At 47.2% G+C, this 16019-nt stretch overlaps 1 protein-coding gene across 2 annotated transcripts in view; it reads left to right on the forward strand.

Annotated features, from left to right (window-relative positions):
• Gfra2 (GDNF family receptor alpha 2) overlaps positions 1-13959 on the forward strand; it is a 95774-nt gene extending 81815 nt beyond the window's left edge. Inside the window, exons 6-9 of one of the 2 annotated variants that reach the window (XM_021642428.2) lie at positions 52-192; positions 2020-2192; positions 11474-11527; positions 12545-13959. In XM_021642428.2, coding sequence (XP_021498103.1) covers positions 52-192; positions 2020-2192; positions 11474-11527; positions 12545-12667 — 491 coding nt within the window. In that variant the 3' untranslated portion in view covers positions 12668-13959. The remainder of the gene's footprint in view (positions 1-51; positions 193-2019; positions 2193-11473; positions 11528-12544) is intronic. The other variant, XM_060391427.1, reaches the window with a different exon arrangement.
• The last annotated feature ends 2060 nt before the right edge of the window (positions 13960-16019 follow it).

Consider the following 16019-nt stretch of genomic DNA (forward strand, 5'->3'; position numbering starts at 1 on the left):
TTGTCCTACTGTGCCTATTCATCTTCTTTTCCTTCCCTTTCTCCCTCCCAGGGTTTGATATGACACCCAACTACGTGGACTCCAGCCCCACCGGCATCGTGGTGTCTCCCTGGTGCAATTGTCGTGGTAGTGGTAACATGGAAGAAGAGTGTGAGAAGTTCCTCAGGGACTTCACAGAAAACCCATGCCTCCGTAAGTCTGGGAAAACTTTCCCATGCCTTATGCCCCTTCTGTCTCCTACCTGGCATACATTTCTGCTACCTGGGAGGGAAGCTGCCCTGGTCCTTTTCCTCTCATCTTGGTGGGATCTGCACCATGTAGGGCTTCCTACAGAGATCTGTAGTATTTAGCTCTCGTATATTTCATACCAGAACTGCTTGTAGGCTGCCTGAGTCTACCATCAGAGTCTTCCAGCCCATGGAAGGTCAAGATAGAAGGATGTTAGTTGGCTGTTATGACAGCATCAGCCTGTTTCCCTTGGGGATTGAGTCTCATGAGGACCACAGGCACCCTTTCCATGTAGTGGCTCTTTCCTCTTAGAATTGGTGACTTTTTAAAAAAACACACATTTAACTGCTTGTCCAAAGGCAAGGAGAAGAAGTCATAGTCAAATCAAATCCGTCCTGCCTTCGGCCTTTGCCGCCTGACATCCCTTGATGATTATACCACCTGTAATAATTTCCTTCTTTCTTTCTCCTTTCTTCCTTTTGTTCATCTACCTTTTTTCTTTCCCTTTTTGTCTGACATCAGGGATTCAGAGATAGATTCCAGTGCCTGTCATTAAAAGACAAGTGGCTAGATAAGGTAAACTGAGGAGTCATTTATAATCCCAATGCAGATAGAAGCTGTAGGGTAAATCTCTCTATGGCGTCAGAGTTCAAATACCCAAGCCCTTCTGGACAAGAGAGGACTCAAGGCTTCTCAGAGGCTGTATCTCCTGAGGATATCTGGCTATTAGTCAGTCATCTGATAGTCTATTCTGACAGAGTTTCAGGGCTCTCTGAAAGAACATAGACTGAGGAGGAGGTTGCAGAGAGCCTTGTCACATAGCGCTGAAGGCGACCAGAGTGGCATTTGGGTTTTCTTGCCTGAAAGTCATAGTGGTGGGTGGTAGTACAGGTTAGCCATTGGTGGTAGGATCCAGTCCAACCTAGCTGTGGTATAGATGTTATAGTGGTTATAGATATGACTTTGATGGGTAACCTAGCACTGAGACTGCAGTACTATAGCAGATGCCTTAGGAAGAAGACAGTGATGACTAGGGGTAGAATCACGGATGACCGAGAGGTGGGCTTAGCTGACTGCCAGTGGGTGAGTAGGGAGGCACCATGGCCTACTGCCTCCTAAGGTTCTGCTTTGGAAGACTTAGATACAGAAGATACCTCTAGGACTGGCAACACAGGGGTGAGAAGCATTGTTGGTTAAAGGAAGGTATGCATATCTACTAGAAAATGTGATGACTTTGGACGTGGAGATTTCTGTAGGTACTTGTTGAATTTTAAGGATGATTTTGTCCCTGACTAGCTGACTAGTGCTACTAGTTGGTGGTATGGTGGGAGGGAGCTGTCCAGAAAAAGTCGGTGATGTGGAGAGGGAGAATGACTGAGTCTGAGGTAGGGATCAGGTAGTACCTGAGTTGGCAAATAGCTGGAAGAGCCCATGCCTAGAAAGCTGAGGATGGGGCCTCCTGTGAGACAGATCTTCAGTGCTGACCATCAAGATGTTTCCGCCATTACAGCCTGGTCAAGTGTCTCTGGAGTTCATGGCTCCACTCTCCACTCATTCTCATCGTGTTACTTTCCTTACATTTTGATTTCTCTGTCTTTTCTAGCTTTCCTCTTCTATTTTCCTCACCAACTGGGAGATCATTTTAAGTCTGAAAGGAGCTTTAAGCCAAGTCAAATTTTAATATGCCACCATCCTGGGCTCTTTTGGGAGGGCAGAAGTTGGGAAGGAAGCTGAGCCAGAAGTGATGGGAATGGGTTGTGATTTTGCTGTTTTTATCTGCCCTCTCTCCAGGAAATGCCATCCAGGCCTTTGGCAATGGTACAGATGCGAACATGTCTCCCAAAGGCCCCGCATTCCCAGGCACCCAGGCCCCTCGGGTGGAGAAAACCCCTTCATTGCCAGATGACCTCAGTGATAGCACCAGCCTGGGGACCAGTGTCATTACCACATGCACATCTATCCAGGTGAGGGGTGTGCCTCTGAAGCTTGGGAGCTGCAGTTTGTTATGATTCACGATCTCCAAACACATCGTGGTGTCAAGCATGATATGAGAAAACATGAAGGAACGCTGAAGGTTCCTTGAGATTAGGAGCCTAATGGTCAGGAAGTTGGGAAAGAACATTTTTTTAAAAAACCTTTTCATCCATTTAGGCATTTTTATTTGCAAATATGAAAACACTTGTTACCTAACAGTATTGAATTAGACATACTGGGGCACAAGAGAAATGTAATAGTTACCGTACAGCTGCTGTGTGATAACTATCAGCTAGTGTTCTGGCAATCCTTATCTCATTGAATTCACAATAAGGTGACAATATTCTTATTCAACGTTCAAGAAACTGATCCAGAAGTATTCAATAATCATGCATCTGACTTTTGTTGGCATGAATTTTCAAACCTTCATCTGATTCTAAGACTTATAGTATCCATTGGATTGCTCATCCATTAATCCATCCATCCATCTATGCAATGTCGAGTACAGACCCAGTGTATACTGGCTTTTGTATGAGCTTCTAGGGAAACATTGGTGAATGAGGTTGATGTTGTTCTGGGTTGTACAGCATGCTGGCTAGACTTATGTCAATTTGACACAAACTATAGTCATCTAAGAGGAAGAAACCTCACTTGAGAAAATGCCTCTATAAGATCATGCTGTGTGTCAGCCTGTAGAGCATTTTCTTAATTAGTGATCAGTGTGGGAGGGCTCAGTCCATTGTGGGTGGTGCCATCCCCGGGCGGGTGGTCCTGGGTTCTATAAGAAAGCAGGCTGAGCAAGCCATAGAGGGCAAACAGCACCCCTCCATGACTTCTGCATCAGCATCTGCCTCCAGGTTCCTGGCCTGTTTGAATTCCTGTCCTGGCTTGGTGGACTACAGTGCGGAAATGTAAGTCAAATAAACTCTTTCCTCCCCAACTTGCTTTTTGGTCATGATATTTCATCGTAGCAATAGAAACTCTAACAATGAAGACATGCCGTCTTTATGGGCTTGAAGGTTAAATAATGACATTCTTCACTGTAATAGCTTGTCTGCTAAAGAGGTTGATCCTAAGCACGTCAGATGCCTTCTTACACGGATGCAGATGCACACATAGACCTACAGACACACAGACATAAGAACACATAAGTACACACGTACACATGCGCACATGAACACACGCACACACAAACACCTAGAACCATATATTTGGAAGGAGATCTAGTCCAGAAAGTCAAAAGGAGCGAAAGGTAACCAGTGAGGTGTGGGTAGAAAGTAAGGAGGTGTTTCAGGCAGGAGCTGACAGTGACTGGCTGAAGACATTGCTAGGATCGGGGAAACATGAGCAGGGGCACGCATGGCCTACTAGAAGGTTTGGGAGGACCTGAGATGGTAGGCGGTGGTCTTCTCCAATCAGTAGAATGTAACACTCATAGCACCAGGAGAACTTGAACAGGTTCCTCCCATCAAATCACAGGTCTGTGCTGGTGACCCTCATGGTTAGGAAGCCACTGTTCCTTCTGTTCCTTGCTGGGGTCTCATTATCAGTGACAGTCGCCTTTAATTTTATTATTTTTCTTCACAGTTTATTCATTATATATCCCCACTGAAGCCCCCTCCTTCAGCTCCCCCAGACCTACCCTCCCTCCCTTTTCCCCTCATTCCTTTCCCCTAGTCCACTGAAAGGGGGAGTTCTCCACTATTGCCATCTGCCCAGCTTGTTAAGTCTCATCAGGACTGCTTGGATCCTCTTCCTCCATGGCCTGGCAGGACTGCAACATCAGGGGCGAGTGATCAGAGAGCAGTCATGGTATACACTCACTAATAAGCGGATATTAGCCGTATAATATAGGATAGCCATCTACAGACCTAAAGAAGCTACACACTAAGGAGGACCCTGGGGAGGATGCTTAAATCTCATTCAGAATGGCAAACAGGATAGAGACCAGAAGCGGTGGAAGAGAGGAAACAGGATGAGAATCTACTAGAGAGGGTCCTCTGAAAAGATTCACCCAGCAGGGGATCAAACCAGATGCTGAGACTCAGGGCCAAACTTTGGGCAGAGTGCAGGAAGAGAGGGGTGGGATTAGAGAAACATATAGGGGACAGGAGCCCCACAAGGAGACCAAGAAAACTAAAAGTCAGTCGCCTTTAAAGGCCTTCAGTTACAGCTTTCCTGTTACTTTCTTCCTCCATTAAGCCATCATTCCCTGTTTGGGTGGAGTAAGCAATGTCACCTTTGGCTATCTCCTAATTACATTATGCATACCTGAATGACTGCCAAGAGAGAGCTCAGGTCCCCACTCCACAGACAGCGTCAGCTCAATTTCATGCTAACATGGTCTACCTGCCAAATGACTAGGCTCAGGCAAGATTCACCTGTTCTTCTACGCCTTACATGACCCCAGAGGGTATCCTTGATCCCAAGCTTCTCGGGGACAGCTGGCCTATGGAGGAGCAACATTAGCTATACCATTCCTATGATCCCTCATGGGCATAGAGAAATTCAGTGCTGTGGCCTGAGTCCTCACCCAAGACTCCTCAGTGCCTAGTAACTTCATCTCATTATTTCTTCTTAGGAAAATTAACTCTTTACATATTGATCAATCAATTGTTGTTATTTGCGAGCCTATTTGTATGTGATGTGTATACACAGGTGCACCAGCCACGGCATATATGTAGAAGTCAAAGGACAACTTTGTGGAGTCCATTTTCTCCTTCCACCACTGTGTGGGCTCCCAGGGCTCAAACTCAGGTTGACAGGTTTGCACAGTAAGAACCTTTACTTGCTCTGTCATCTCATGGACACCCCTATTCTTAGTTGTTTTGTTTGTGTCTTTGGTTGCTAAAGCACCCTTGCTTAGTTTTTTCCCCCAGTACAATGTGGACTTTCAAAGTCTCCAGCCTGGGGGCCTTGTCTTAATCTTGATTTGTTTCCAGGGGAGATGATAGATAAGCTGTAAGAGATGATGTGGAAATGCATTATATACTGAGGCACGTTGCCCAAAGACAGGGATTAGGAAGCTCTGGGATGGGTTGGAGGAGAGGGAGGCTCCTTAAAAAGTGGTTCTTGCAAGCCTGCCCCCAGGATTGTCAACCTGGCACCCACTGACTAAGTCACTGGACAGGATGTCAGGGAGAGCCAGTCTAGACGACAAGGAGGAAAACCAGGTACTTAGGAGAGACCTGCACAGCATTCCTCTGAGTTCCTGCTCAGATATGTAAGAGGAATGCCTCTGAATCACTGATTACCATCTTATTGGGCAACCCCTTTTCAGCCATGTCAAGCTGTCCTGGCTGAGCTGAGGGTTGTCCTGGGGGCTCTGTTGTTTCTTCTTCCCCACGCCCCTCTCCTGTCTATCACTGCTAATTTGCTGTATTTCTTTTTGTCATTTAAAAAATTATTATCATTTATTACAGTTTATTCAATTTGTATCCCAGCTGTGGCTCCCTCCCTTGTCTCCTCCCAATCCCACCTGCCCTCCCTCTTCTCTACCATACCCCTTCCCTAGTCTACTAATAGGGGAGATCCTCCTCCCCTTCTATTTGACCCTAGGTTATCAGATCTCATCAGGACTGGTTGCATTGTCTTCCTCTGTGACCTGGCAAGGCTGCACCCCCCAAGCAGAAGTGATCAGAGAGCCTGTCACTGAGTTCATTGCCAGAGAAAGTCCCTGCTCCCCTTACTAGCGACCCCCTTGGAGACTGAGTCTATGGGCAACATCTGAGCAGGGTGTTAGGTCCTCTCCAGGCATTGTCCTTGGCTGGGGTATCACTCTCTTCAGGCCCCCAGGGCTCAGTTTGTGGTATTTCTATCTGATGGTCTCTTTGGTGGTCCTGATGGTACCCTTGAAAATTCAGCAACCATGACTACAGAAACAGTCCCTGAGTGAGGGCAAAGAGCAAACTCAGTCAGAGTTGGGGGAAACCTACTTTCTTCAAAGTACAGGTTGGAAGAGAGCAAGATCTTGTTTCTTATCTTCCCTCATCTATCTTTCTTTCCTTGGGGGAAATTCAAGGGGCTCCTTTAGATAACAGCCTAATAGGGGACCCAATGAGTAGGTCTAGATGTTAAGACTGCAAGGATCCTTTAACATCTCTTTCCTGTATTGAAGGGTGGCCAATAACTTGTTTGTGGCTTCATGGCTGCTTGGTGGTTGAGCAGAGCCAGGACCTGGGCCTCTAGTTGCCTTGTGCTTTCCCTCTCTCTCTGCTCTGCACAAAGAGTGGATGTGGGGTTGAAAGCTCTTGTTCTTATTGAGGGCATTCTGGACTGGGGCGTAGAGTGTTGTACAGCATAGGGGAGTACTGAGCTGGTACTTCATCCTGTCTTTGAGGTAGCTTCAGGTTGTTTCATAGAAGCAACCTAACAGTGGCCCCTTTATGTGGCTTATGGTATATTCTGAGGTTGTCTCCAGCCTCAGGTTCTGTCCATATCTGAGTCTTGTGTGCATCTCCTTGCCCTTCCCTCCACCCTACTGAACTCTGGCTGGGATCCAGGCCAGTCTTAGATAACCAAGGTCTTTGTTTCTGAAGTCTGAGGCAGAAGGCTGCCTGTCACATCTTGGACAATTGAGAAGATTTTAACACTCTCACCTGATGACTGAACCAGACATTTCAAGCAGCAGTATTTTTTTCTTTTCACTCATTTTATCCTTTTACTCTATGGGTCCCTCTCTCAGGCCCATTGGTACTCGAGCATGGGACTGGAATTCACCTTGGCACATGGCTTCATTTGTTCAATAGAAATTCTAACTGCATGTCACTCTGTCCTGGCCACTGAGGCTGAGAAACTTAATTAAGCAGAACCCTGTTCCTCATAGCAGAGGGATAGACTGGAGACTCAGATGATTGATCTGCCGGGGTTTAGGGTAGGAGGGCTTGCCTCATATGGTAGTGAAAGCTGAGGACCAACCAGCAAGGGAAAACCTGCTGCCAGGCCTGGAGGGATTAGAAGGGCATTGAGTACATGGTTCGGAGTAAACAGGGTGTGGTAGGTAGAGGGAACAGCCAAGCTGAGGACTTAGGGTGTTTGAATCTTGTCTCTGTGCCATATGCAGCCCTGTAGGCACCCATGACAGCCATTCTGCCTGCAAAAGCCTAATATGGCTACCACTGGTCCTTTACTGAAAACACAGACCCATGGCTTTGACCTGGAAGAAATACAGGTGTTAGTTTGGCAGGACAGGGAGTGCTGTGTGTGGTGGGGAGGGTCCTGTATATGTGGAATAGGCAGAAAGTGATGAGCAGTGAATCTTGATAAAATTTTGGCTGGGGGGAATGTGGGAAATGCTTGGAGTCAAGGTTGTAGGAGTTAATCTGACAGCAGGTAAATATGGGCAAGGGCACGATACATAGTCAGGAAGCCTGTTGGGAGATTCTTGTGATTCTCATATTCACGGGCTTGAAAAGAGAGAGCATACAAGTGTGAGAGAAGGTCAAGGGCTTAAGGTTGGGGATGGGCCCTAGAACAGGAGTAAGGGTGCAGGAGGGAGCTGGCTGCTCTGCTTTCCCAGCAGGCTGCCGCTGGGCCACAGTCACTAGTGTGTGAGCCATGCCAGAGAGACTCTTGGGAGTTCAGGACTTGACTTTGGGAGGCAGCATGGGGAATTCCTTCTAACTTCCTGGGCAAAAAGGACCTCCCTGGGAAAAGGTTCTAGAAGGATGAAACTTGCAAGTATGTGCCACTTGCACCCAATTTTTCTTTCATGCTTCTTGTGGCCTTCAGGAGTTAGCTTTTCCTACAAAGCTCCTCTGTCTCACCTCCATGCAGTAAGAGTAGTTGTTGGAAATGCTATATCCTGTCTTAGCAGCCTGGGCCTGTGTTCTCAGGGATATCAACAATCCATAGTCTGTGATCCTACCTTATGAGAGGTTCTGAGCAGGGAAGGAGCATATCTCAGAGCAACTAAGGACAGTATTTTTTTTGTGTGTGTGTGTGTGAGAGAGAGAGAGAAAGAAAAAGAGAAAGAGAGAGAGACACAGAGAGATAGATATAGACAGATATAGAGATAGATAGAGAGATATAGAGAGATATATTTGGAAAGGACTGGCACCCTCTTGGGATTAAGGCTGCCCAGATACCTTTGTGTATAGACTTAATTTTCTGATTCTGTATGAGCCCTTTCAAGGCAGGACTTCTGTATGAGTCCCTTTTTTTTTCTGCCTTTATTTATTTTTATGTGTATGTATCTGTGCCATGTCACAAATGTAGATATCAGAGGACATGTAAGAGTTAGTTCTCTCTTTCTAACATGGGGTTTAGGGGATCAAACTCAGGTTTAGACTTTGTGTCAAGTACCCTTTCCTGACATCTCCTGAGCCCCAGGAAAAGAAGCAGAGAAAGAAGCAATCCCAGTCCATCAGGGAGGGAGGGAGGCAGCGGGCATGTGTTCTGTGTTTTGGCCTTCATCTCTCTGCTCCTCACCTCCATGTGCCACTTTTAGAAAAGCCAGGCTTTCCTCCCCCCATGCCCTCTCACTGCTGTTTTGTGTGACTAGAACTGGGTGGAGAGGTCTTGGGTTAGCTGTTGGAGGCCACTGTAGCCATTTGCTATCTACACTGTTTTCTGGAATCAAGAGGGAAGAGATTTTTCTAGGCTTTTGCCTCCAGGATTGACATTGCGCAGAGTGGGTAGAGGAGTTCTTAGAGAGAGCCTAGCCGGATGCTGTCCTGAGTCACCTTCCCTCAGTAGCCTCAGTCTGCAGGCTACTTAAGTTGCACCCACTGACCTCGAGGTGTCATTTGGGTGCTTGGCTCCTGAGTTCTGGCTCTGGGTACAAAGCTACTTGGTGCTTGTCATGCTTTGTGCGATGAACAAGCAATCTTGAGATCTATGGGGAACATGTCCCAAGTCCCACACAAACACCACAGTATCTTAGTTGGGTGTGTTCATCTGTCTAGGTTATTTCATAGCTGAGAAAACTGAATTCATTAAATTTATCTTGGGCAATCAGCAGAACCAAGGCTTGAGCCCAGGACTCCGGCTTCTTGGTTCTCTACTTTTTATTCTGTTCCAGATCACCTTTCTCTACTACTTTCCTTGGGGCTCGTGAGATGGTTCAGCAGGAAAGGATGCTTGCCACAGTCTAGTAACTTGAGTTTGATCCCTCAAACCCCACAGTAGAAAAAGAGAAATGACTCTTACAAGTTGTTTTCTGAGTTTGTGACATGGCGCAGATACAAATACATAAAAATAAACAAAGGCAAAAAAAAATAAAAAGACCATAATTCCTGCCTCAAAAGGGTTCATACAGATTAAAAAAAAATAAGCCTCTACACAAGTGTGTCTAGGCAAGCAAGTCCTGAAGTAGACAGTGAAAAGGACTGGGCAGTTAGAGAGTTCTAGAACTAGATCTTGCAGATCATGAGCAGTGGGGACCGATCTAGCTTCTCACAGCCTGGAGCCTACTGTCCTTGGTTCTGAAGGATGTTTCTCTCTGGTTGTGTGAAGTTTCTGGGCCCTGATCAGTCTGGGGAGGAATGAAGGCCTAGGTCAGGGCCCTAGAGAGTATACCTGTTCAGATCCTATCTCCATGTTTCTGAATGAGCCAGAGGGTGAGGTTCTAGCTTGAGGTCTGGGAACATTCTTAGATTTTCTTTATGGTTGGATCATCTTGGTGTAGAATCCTGTACGGCCATCTGTGTGCAAGTCTAGGGGACTGTACCGGCTGCCTGAGCTTCTGTCTAGTCACAGAGTGTTGTGGCTGCCCCACCTTAGCTAACTGGTTAGCAGAGTTGTTCTCTCAGACCTTATTTTCCTTAAAGCAATAGACTACTTTAAACCAATCTTATGTGTAACTCTAAAATACATTAATAAAAAGAAGACAGGGTACCTTTGATTGGAATGAGACGAGGATCTTGAATCCCACGGGACTCTCTGACTCTGAGAGTTATATGGATTCCATATTTAGTGAACGTTGAAGGCAGGGAGGAGGACACAGGACTAAGCCAGGGGATCCCTGAAGGCAGGCCAGGCTTGCCACACCTGATAATTAAAATAGAAAGTGATGCTGGGTGCAAGTAGATTCTTAGCGGTACACGGGGAGCACACATGTGACATGCTGAGGATTAGGATAGGGGAGGGTGCCAGGTGGGAAACTGTGAAGACAGTAGAGTCTCTAAGATGAGAGGCAAATCCTCCCTGCAGTGGCTGCCCAGAGTGTGGCTAGAGTGGCACCATGCCTTGAGGAGGAGAAGCCCATCTTTGGGGATTTGAGGCCTGGAGCCCCTGGTCCTCTGAAGAGAATAGCAGTTGGTGGCTTGGCTGGGCCAGATCTTGCCACCTGGGTACACTGGTGCTGTGGTCTTAAGCAGGCTCCTCCTGGCTCTGGATTATTACCATACTCTCTTGGCCTGGGTTTCAGTATGACAGCTGGGGCCTCACTCAATTGACCAGATGCCCAGGATGATTGGTTGCCTATAGTGTCCAAGAGATTATTGATAAATCTGGCCAAGAACAGTGACTTCTGCATAAGTTCTCGGGATTCGTGGGTGCTTCTAGTGGACAGACTGTCCCCACAATTGCTATGAGAACCAAGCTATATTGAAGTCAGGATAGACATTCCATATCCCAGGTTTGTTCTTATGGGTCTCTCACAGTGTCAGTTACAGAGAACTGTAGATTGTGAATATCCTTTGGTCCTGCAGTTACATCAAGGTAACTGCAGCATTACCACACCTGCCTTTCTTCTCATCCCCCACTTCATTTTCACATTTTCCCGGGTGCACACATCTGTTTGGGGTGGGAACAACCAAGCGCAGTTGACAGACCCCGAGCATTAGTGACAGGCATCACTAATGGATCACAGCTCTCTTCTCTCCTGAACTCAGATGGGGGCTCCATGATCTTTTCGTCCACAGCTCTCCAGCAGCAATGGCAAATGATGAGCTGGCACCCACCAGCCATTTTTCCTCTGTGGCATTTATTCATTTGCGCTTGAATGCGCTTGGTAAAACATTAGCTGAGCTGCTGGTGGGAGCCAAACACTGGGCAAGGAAAGGACATGTTCTTTGTCTTTGGGGAGTTGTGTGTGGTATTTAGAGATATAGATGGCTGTTGATCAGAGAATGCTGTAAACTAGAGGTCAAAGTTTCCTCCAGGAGCTGGATAAAAACCCTGAGTGTTTCAGAGGGAGCAGGATGCTTTGTGCTGGACAAGACCCAGCCCATGCAGTCCATCACATCCCCTGTGCTTAACAGTAAATGACAACACTGGATAAAACCTGGACCCGAACAGTGTGATAACCCGTCATTCTGTCTTTCCCTAGGAACAAGGACAGAAGGCCAACAACTCCAAAGAGTTAAGCATGTGTTTCACAGAGGTGAGTGAGGGTGTCACGGGGGATGGGTATTGGAGGCTAGCCCAGAGGATCTGCTGTGGAGGTAAACTTTGAACCCAGAGCCCTTGGGTCAGCTGGACTTCACACCCTACTTGGATGTGAGTGTGAGCTCACTCTGCGGGGATGGCAGAGGCTACAGCCGGAGCCTGTGGGTGTCTCCTTGTGACTGACAAGTAGTCACGCTGAACAGAGGCTCTCCCACAAGTCCCTCTAAGACAAATGGGTTGAGTACCTGCTTGGCTCTGCTCTTGTGATGGTTCCAGGACAGAGAAGTAGAGAAAGCCCAGACACTTGAAGGAGTCTCTTGCCCAGGAGTATAGGAATGACCTGTAGACCCAGGATGATAACTTGGGTGAGAGGAGAAGGGTGGTACAAGATTCTGCAAAAGGGTGAGGGGGGGCTCTGCCAGATGTGCAGGGGTGGGGGGAGAGTACCCTAGTAATCAGGAGCAGGGTGAAGGTGGCCTTCTCTTCTCCCTGACAATTATCAGGCCCTTGTGGACCCCGAAGCTTTGTCTTTTTGGGGCCTTTTTTTGTTTGTTTGTTTGCTGGTTTTGAAACAGAATCTTACCTTATAGTCCTTACTGGATTTGAACTCATTTTGTATGCAAGGCTCACCTAGAAGTTATAATTTTTCCTACCCCATCTCCTGAATGCTGGGATTACAAGCTTGTGCTACCATACCCATTTTCCTTTTCTTCCCTGGGGCACACTCCCCATCCCCAATGTGGGGGCTACCAGCCCATTTACTAAGGACTACTGCCCAGAGCCCTGAGGCTCAGAAGAGAGTAAGGTTATCATTTTCTCCTGTCCAGTTCTCTGGAGGCACAGCTCTGCCCTCAGAGTGCTTTCCTCGAGGGAAGAGGAAAGTCTCTGTGTGGCTAGAGAGGCAGGTCCAGAGCAGACAGTTTTCTGGTTTGTTCATTTCTTTGTCTGACCACAGCCTTACTGATGGATTTTTGTTTCCTTTGTATGTGTCTCCTCCTCTGCCATGGATCAGCTCACGACAAATATCAGCCCAGGGAGTAAAAAGGTGATCAAACTTAACTCAGGCTCCAGCAGGTCCAGACTGTCGGCTGCCTTGACTGCCCTCCCACTCCTGATGCTGACCTTGGCCTTGTAGGCTTTTGGAAGCCAGCACAAAAGTTCTTCAAGCAACCCAGATGTGAACTCCCACCTGACAAAATGGAAACACACAAACACAGACACATGCAGACTTACACAGACACACATACATAAACACACACACACTCCTCTTGCAAAACAGTTTTTTTTTTCTTTCCCTACATTGTCTCTGAACCTTTCTCCTCCCAAGTTTCTTCTCTGGAGAAGTTTTTATAAACCAAACAGACAAGCAGGTGGGCAGCCAGAAGCCTGCCCAGAGGTTCCCTGCAAGGGACACCCAGCACCAAGGAGGGCTCAAGGATCTGGAGCGACTCTTTTCTCTTTGCTGGTGTTTTCTCTCTGGACCAGATGAGATTCTGCCGTGGAAGGGACTTTGCTGTGTCTGGTGTGGACTGGGGAAAGGACAGTTGCAGCTGCCTACTCTGGGGACCTGCCCAGGCCTCACAGAGAGTCTCAGTCAGCAAGGAAGAGGGCTGGCCACAAGGACCTTGTCACCTCTTCCTCTTGGCTTCCAAGACGGAGGTGGTTTGCTGCCACCCCCAGACCTTATGTGGCCTAGTGGGTCTGAGTCTGGAGTGAGAACCCCCATGGCTGCTCCAGGCCAAGGTGCCTACCACATAGCTGGGGTTGGGAGCTATTGCAGGAGGAAGCTCCTTTGGGGAAGGAGCAAGCCTTGGTAAAGGGCACCAGCTCCAAGGTGCACCTTCCTTCTTCATGCCAGGAATCTTGAAGTCAAAGAGAAATGATCCTCTGTTGGCTTTTTTTGTGGGTTTTTTTTTGTGTGTGTGTGGGTCCATTTGGTGGGTCTCCCTTGGGAGAAGGGCTGTTGAGTGGGGCTGGGGAGACCCTAGCTGGACGTGTGTCCCTAACACTCTGCTGGGCTCCCAAGACTGCCCTTTCTCTCTTCTCCTGTTTCTACTTTCTCTTTCCTTATTTCTGAGACATCCATCCACTGTCTATACATACTAGGCCTCCTTTCTCAACATACGTGTATATCCATATATCCTGTGATTTTTCTCTTTCTTTCATTTTTTTAAGAAACAAAACTATGGAAATAATACCCTACAGATGAGCGAAAATGTATTATTGTAAAATTTATTTTTTTTAATAATGTTGTCTATGATGGGAAGAAAGGAACCAGGCCCCCTGAGCTCTGGTCCAGTTGGGCTGATGGGGCTGTGGCCGGGGACTCCCGATTGCATTCACTTTTAACTGAGCTCCAATAAATGTACTAGGAAGCGAGTTGCCTTGTGCCTCACTCCTATGTGATTCCACCTATGCCTTGTTCTTGGCCCAGTGCCATCTACTGAATGCTTACCTGAGGGGTGTTTGTATATATGTGTTTGTGTGTGCTAGCATGTGTGCATGCAATGACAGATGAGGCCCACATGTCTGGGTGTGGTGATAGATGGAACTCACATAGGATGCGTGTGTGTGTGTGTGTGTGTGTGTGTTTAACCTGGTGGACAGCCTGTGGGGTCTTGTCCCCTCCTGCCTGACCTTCCCCTTCAGTGCTCATGCCTGTTGCTGTAAGGTTGGAAGAGAATGCAGACAGAAGTGGGGTGGGAGAATTGAGCGAGACACTCTGCCATGGGTCCTAGGTTATGCTTTTGTTTTTAAGCAGCCTGAGTGGCCTTATATATGGTCCTATATACCTCATATATGAAATGGAATGGTGTCTCCTTAGGATTTCCAGTCTATAGAAAATAAAATCTTAGTGTTTGGGGACTGGGGTACAAAAGAGCAGTTTTTCCCTTTTCTCTATCTCTTCCTTCCATCTTTCCATCTGAGCCTAGTTGTATACTGGGACACATATACATATGTATCATATATATGTAATGTATGTATATATACATACATACACACACATATATGTAAATGTGTGACATGAGTAGGATGGAGACGGAAAGACTAGCCTACGTCCTCAAGGTTGCCTATGATCCTGCCTTGTCACCCTATTGGGTAATACCATTTTTCAGTTTCTCAGTCCTGGTTCTGCTCAAATGGCTCTTACTGATCAGACAAATGTTAGTAACATCTGTTCACAACTGGCATGTTTTGCTTGAGCTTCAGCCTGAGGGAAGGACAGTGGGCCAGCCAGCCCTCTTCCCTGCCTCCTCTGCCTTACTGGAAGGCCACTTGAGAATATACTGTCCTTTTGACTAGCAAAGGCCACACGAGTTTGGAAGGGATTTCCTAGAAGGCTCTAGGAAATGTGGGTTCACAGAGTTGGAAGGGGATCCAAAGAAGGCTGGAACAGAAAGCAGACAACATCTTAGGAGCACTGGGGACTGGACACTGAGATGGAGGCCGGGGCAGACAAAAGTGAAGCAACAGTAGGACCAGTAACAGGCTGGAGGGACCCGCAGAGAGCAAGTTTAAGTTGCTTCGAGGTTGTCTGGTGATGCGGGTTCCTGTGTGCTTACCTCAGTCACCACCTTATGACATCAGCTTCCTTAGCTTCTGGTTCCTGAACACTCCTCATCCAGGGAACGTGTCTGCCTGCAAGGCTACCACAGTTCAGGCTCCCTATTTGAAGGCCTTGGCAAGTCTGAAGCTACATCTCAATGCTTCCTCACCTGCTGGGGAACACCTGTCACTGGTAGTTTATACTCAGACAAGAGCTCGGATGTCAGATTTCTGTTGGCTCTTGCCTCTGGCGGCACCAGGCCAGACTGAAAGTCTGAGGAAGCCAGCAGGAGGGGTCTGAGAAGCTCTGTGTTCATGAGCTCAAGGTTCTGGGCATCATGGGAGCAGTGCTGCTTGTCTCACTCTGACCTTGTGGTAATGTTCCCAGCCAGGTCTTTGCCTTTTGTTGAAACTAGTCACACCCTGCCTTCGCAAGGAAATATACAACTGGTTTCCCAGGGATGGGCTCTCGAGCCTGATTTTGCTGTTTCTTCCTGGAAACAAGCTTTGCACAAGATCTTCAGACCCTGATGCGTCCAAAAGACCTCCCTGGCAAGATACTGGCAAGCCAGAATGTCCCTCTTCACCTCTGTCATCTTCAGGCTCCCACTAAGGATCACCTGATTGCTGAAATGCCCACTGAGGAGTCCAGCTTCAGCAGTCCAGTGCCAGGCCTGCTGATCTCTGGCACTCTGGTTTGATACACCACTTACTTACTTTGTTCCCAAACTGCTTCTTTGTATGTTTACATGTGTACATGTGTGTGTATGCATGCATGTATATATATATATATATATATATATATATATATATATATATATATATATTTTTTAGCTATGGACTGCCAAATGGCCAAATGAGAAAGGCTTTCCTTTGCTCCCAGAAGGGTGAAGTTTTAGGGTTGCCTCCTGACTGGATAAATTCTTGGTCCAGAATGTTCT

Source organism: Meriones unguiculatus, chromosome 9 (assembly GCF_030254825.1).
Source record: "Meriones unguiculatus strain TT.TT164.6M chromosome 9, Bangor_MerUng_6.1, whole genome shotgun sequence".
In the NCBI taxonomy this organism is placed as follows: Eukaryota; Metazoa; Chordata; class Mammalia; order Rodentia; family Muridae; genus Meriones; species Meriones unguiculatus.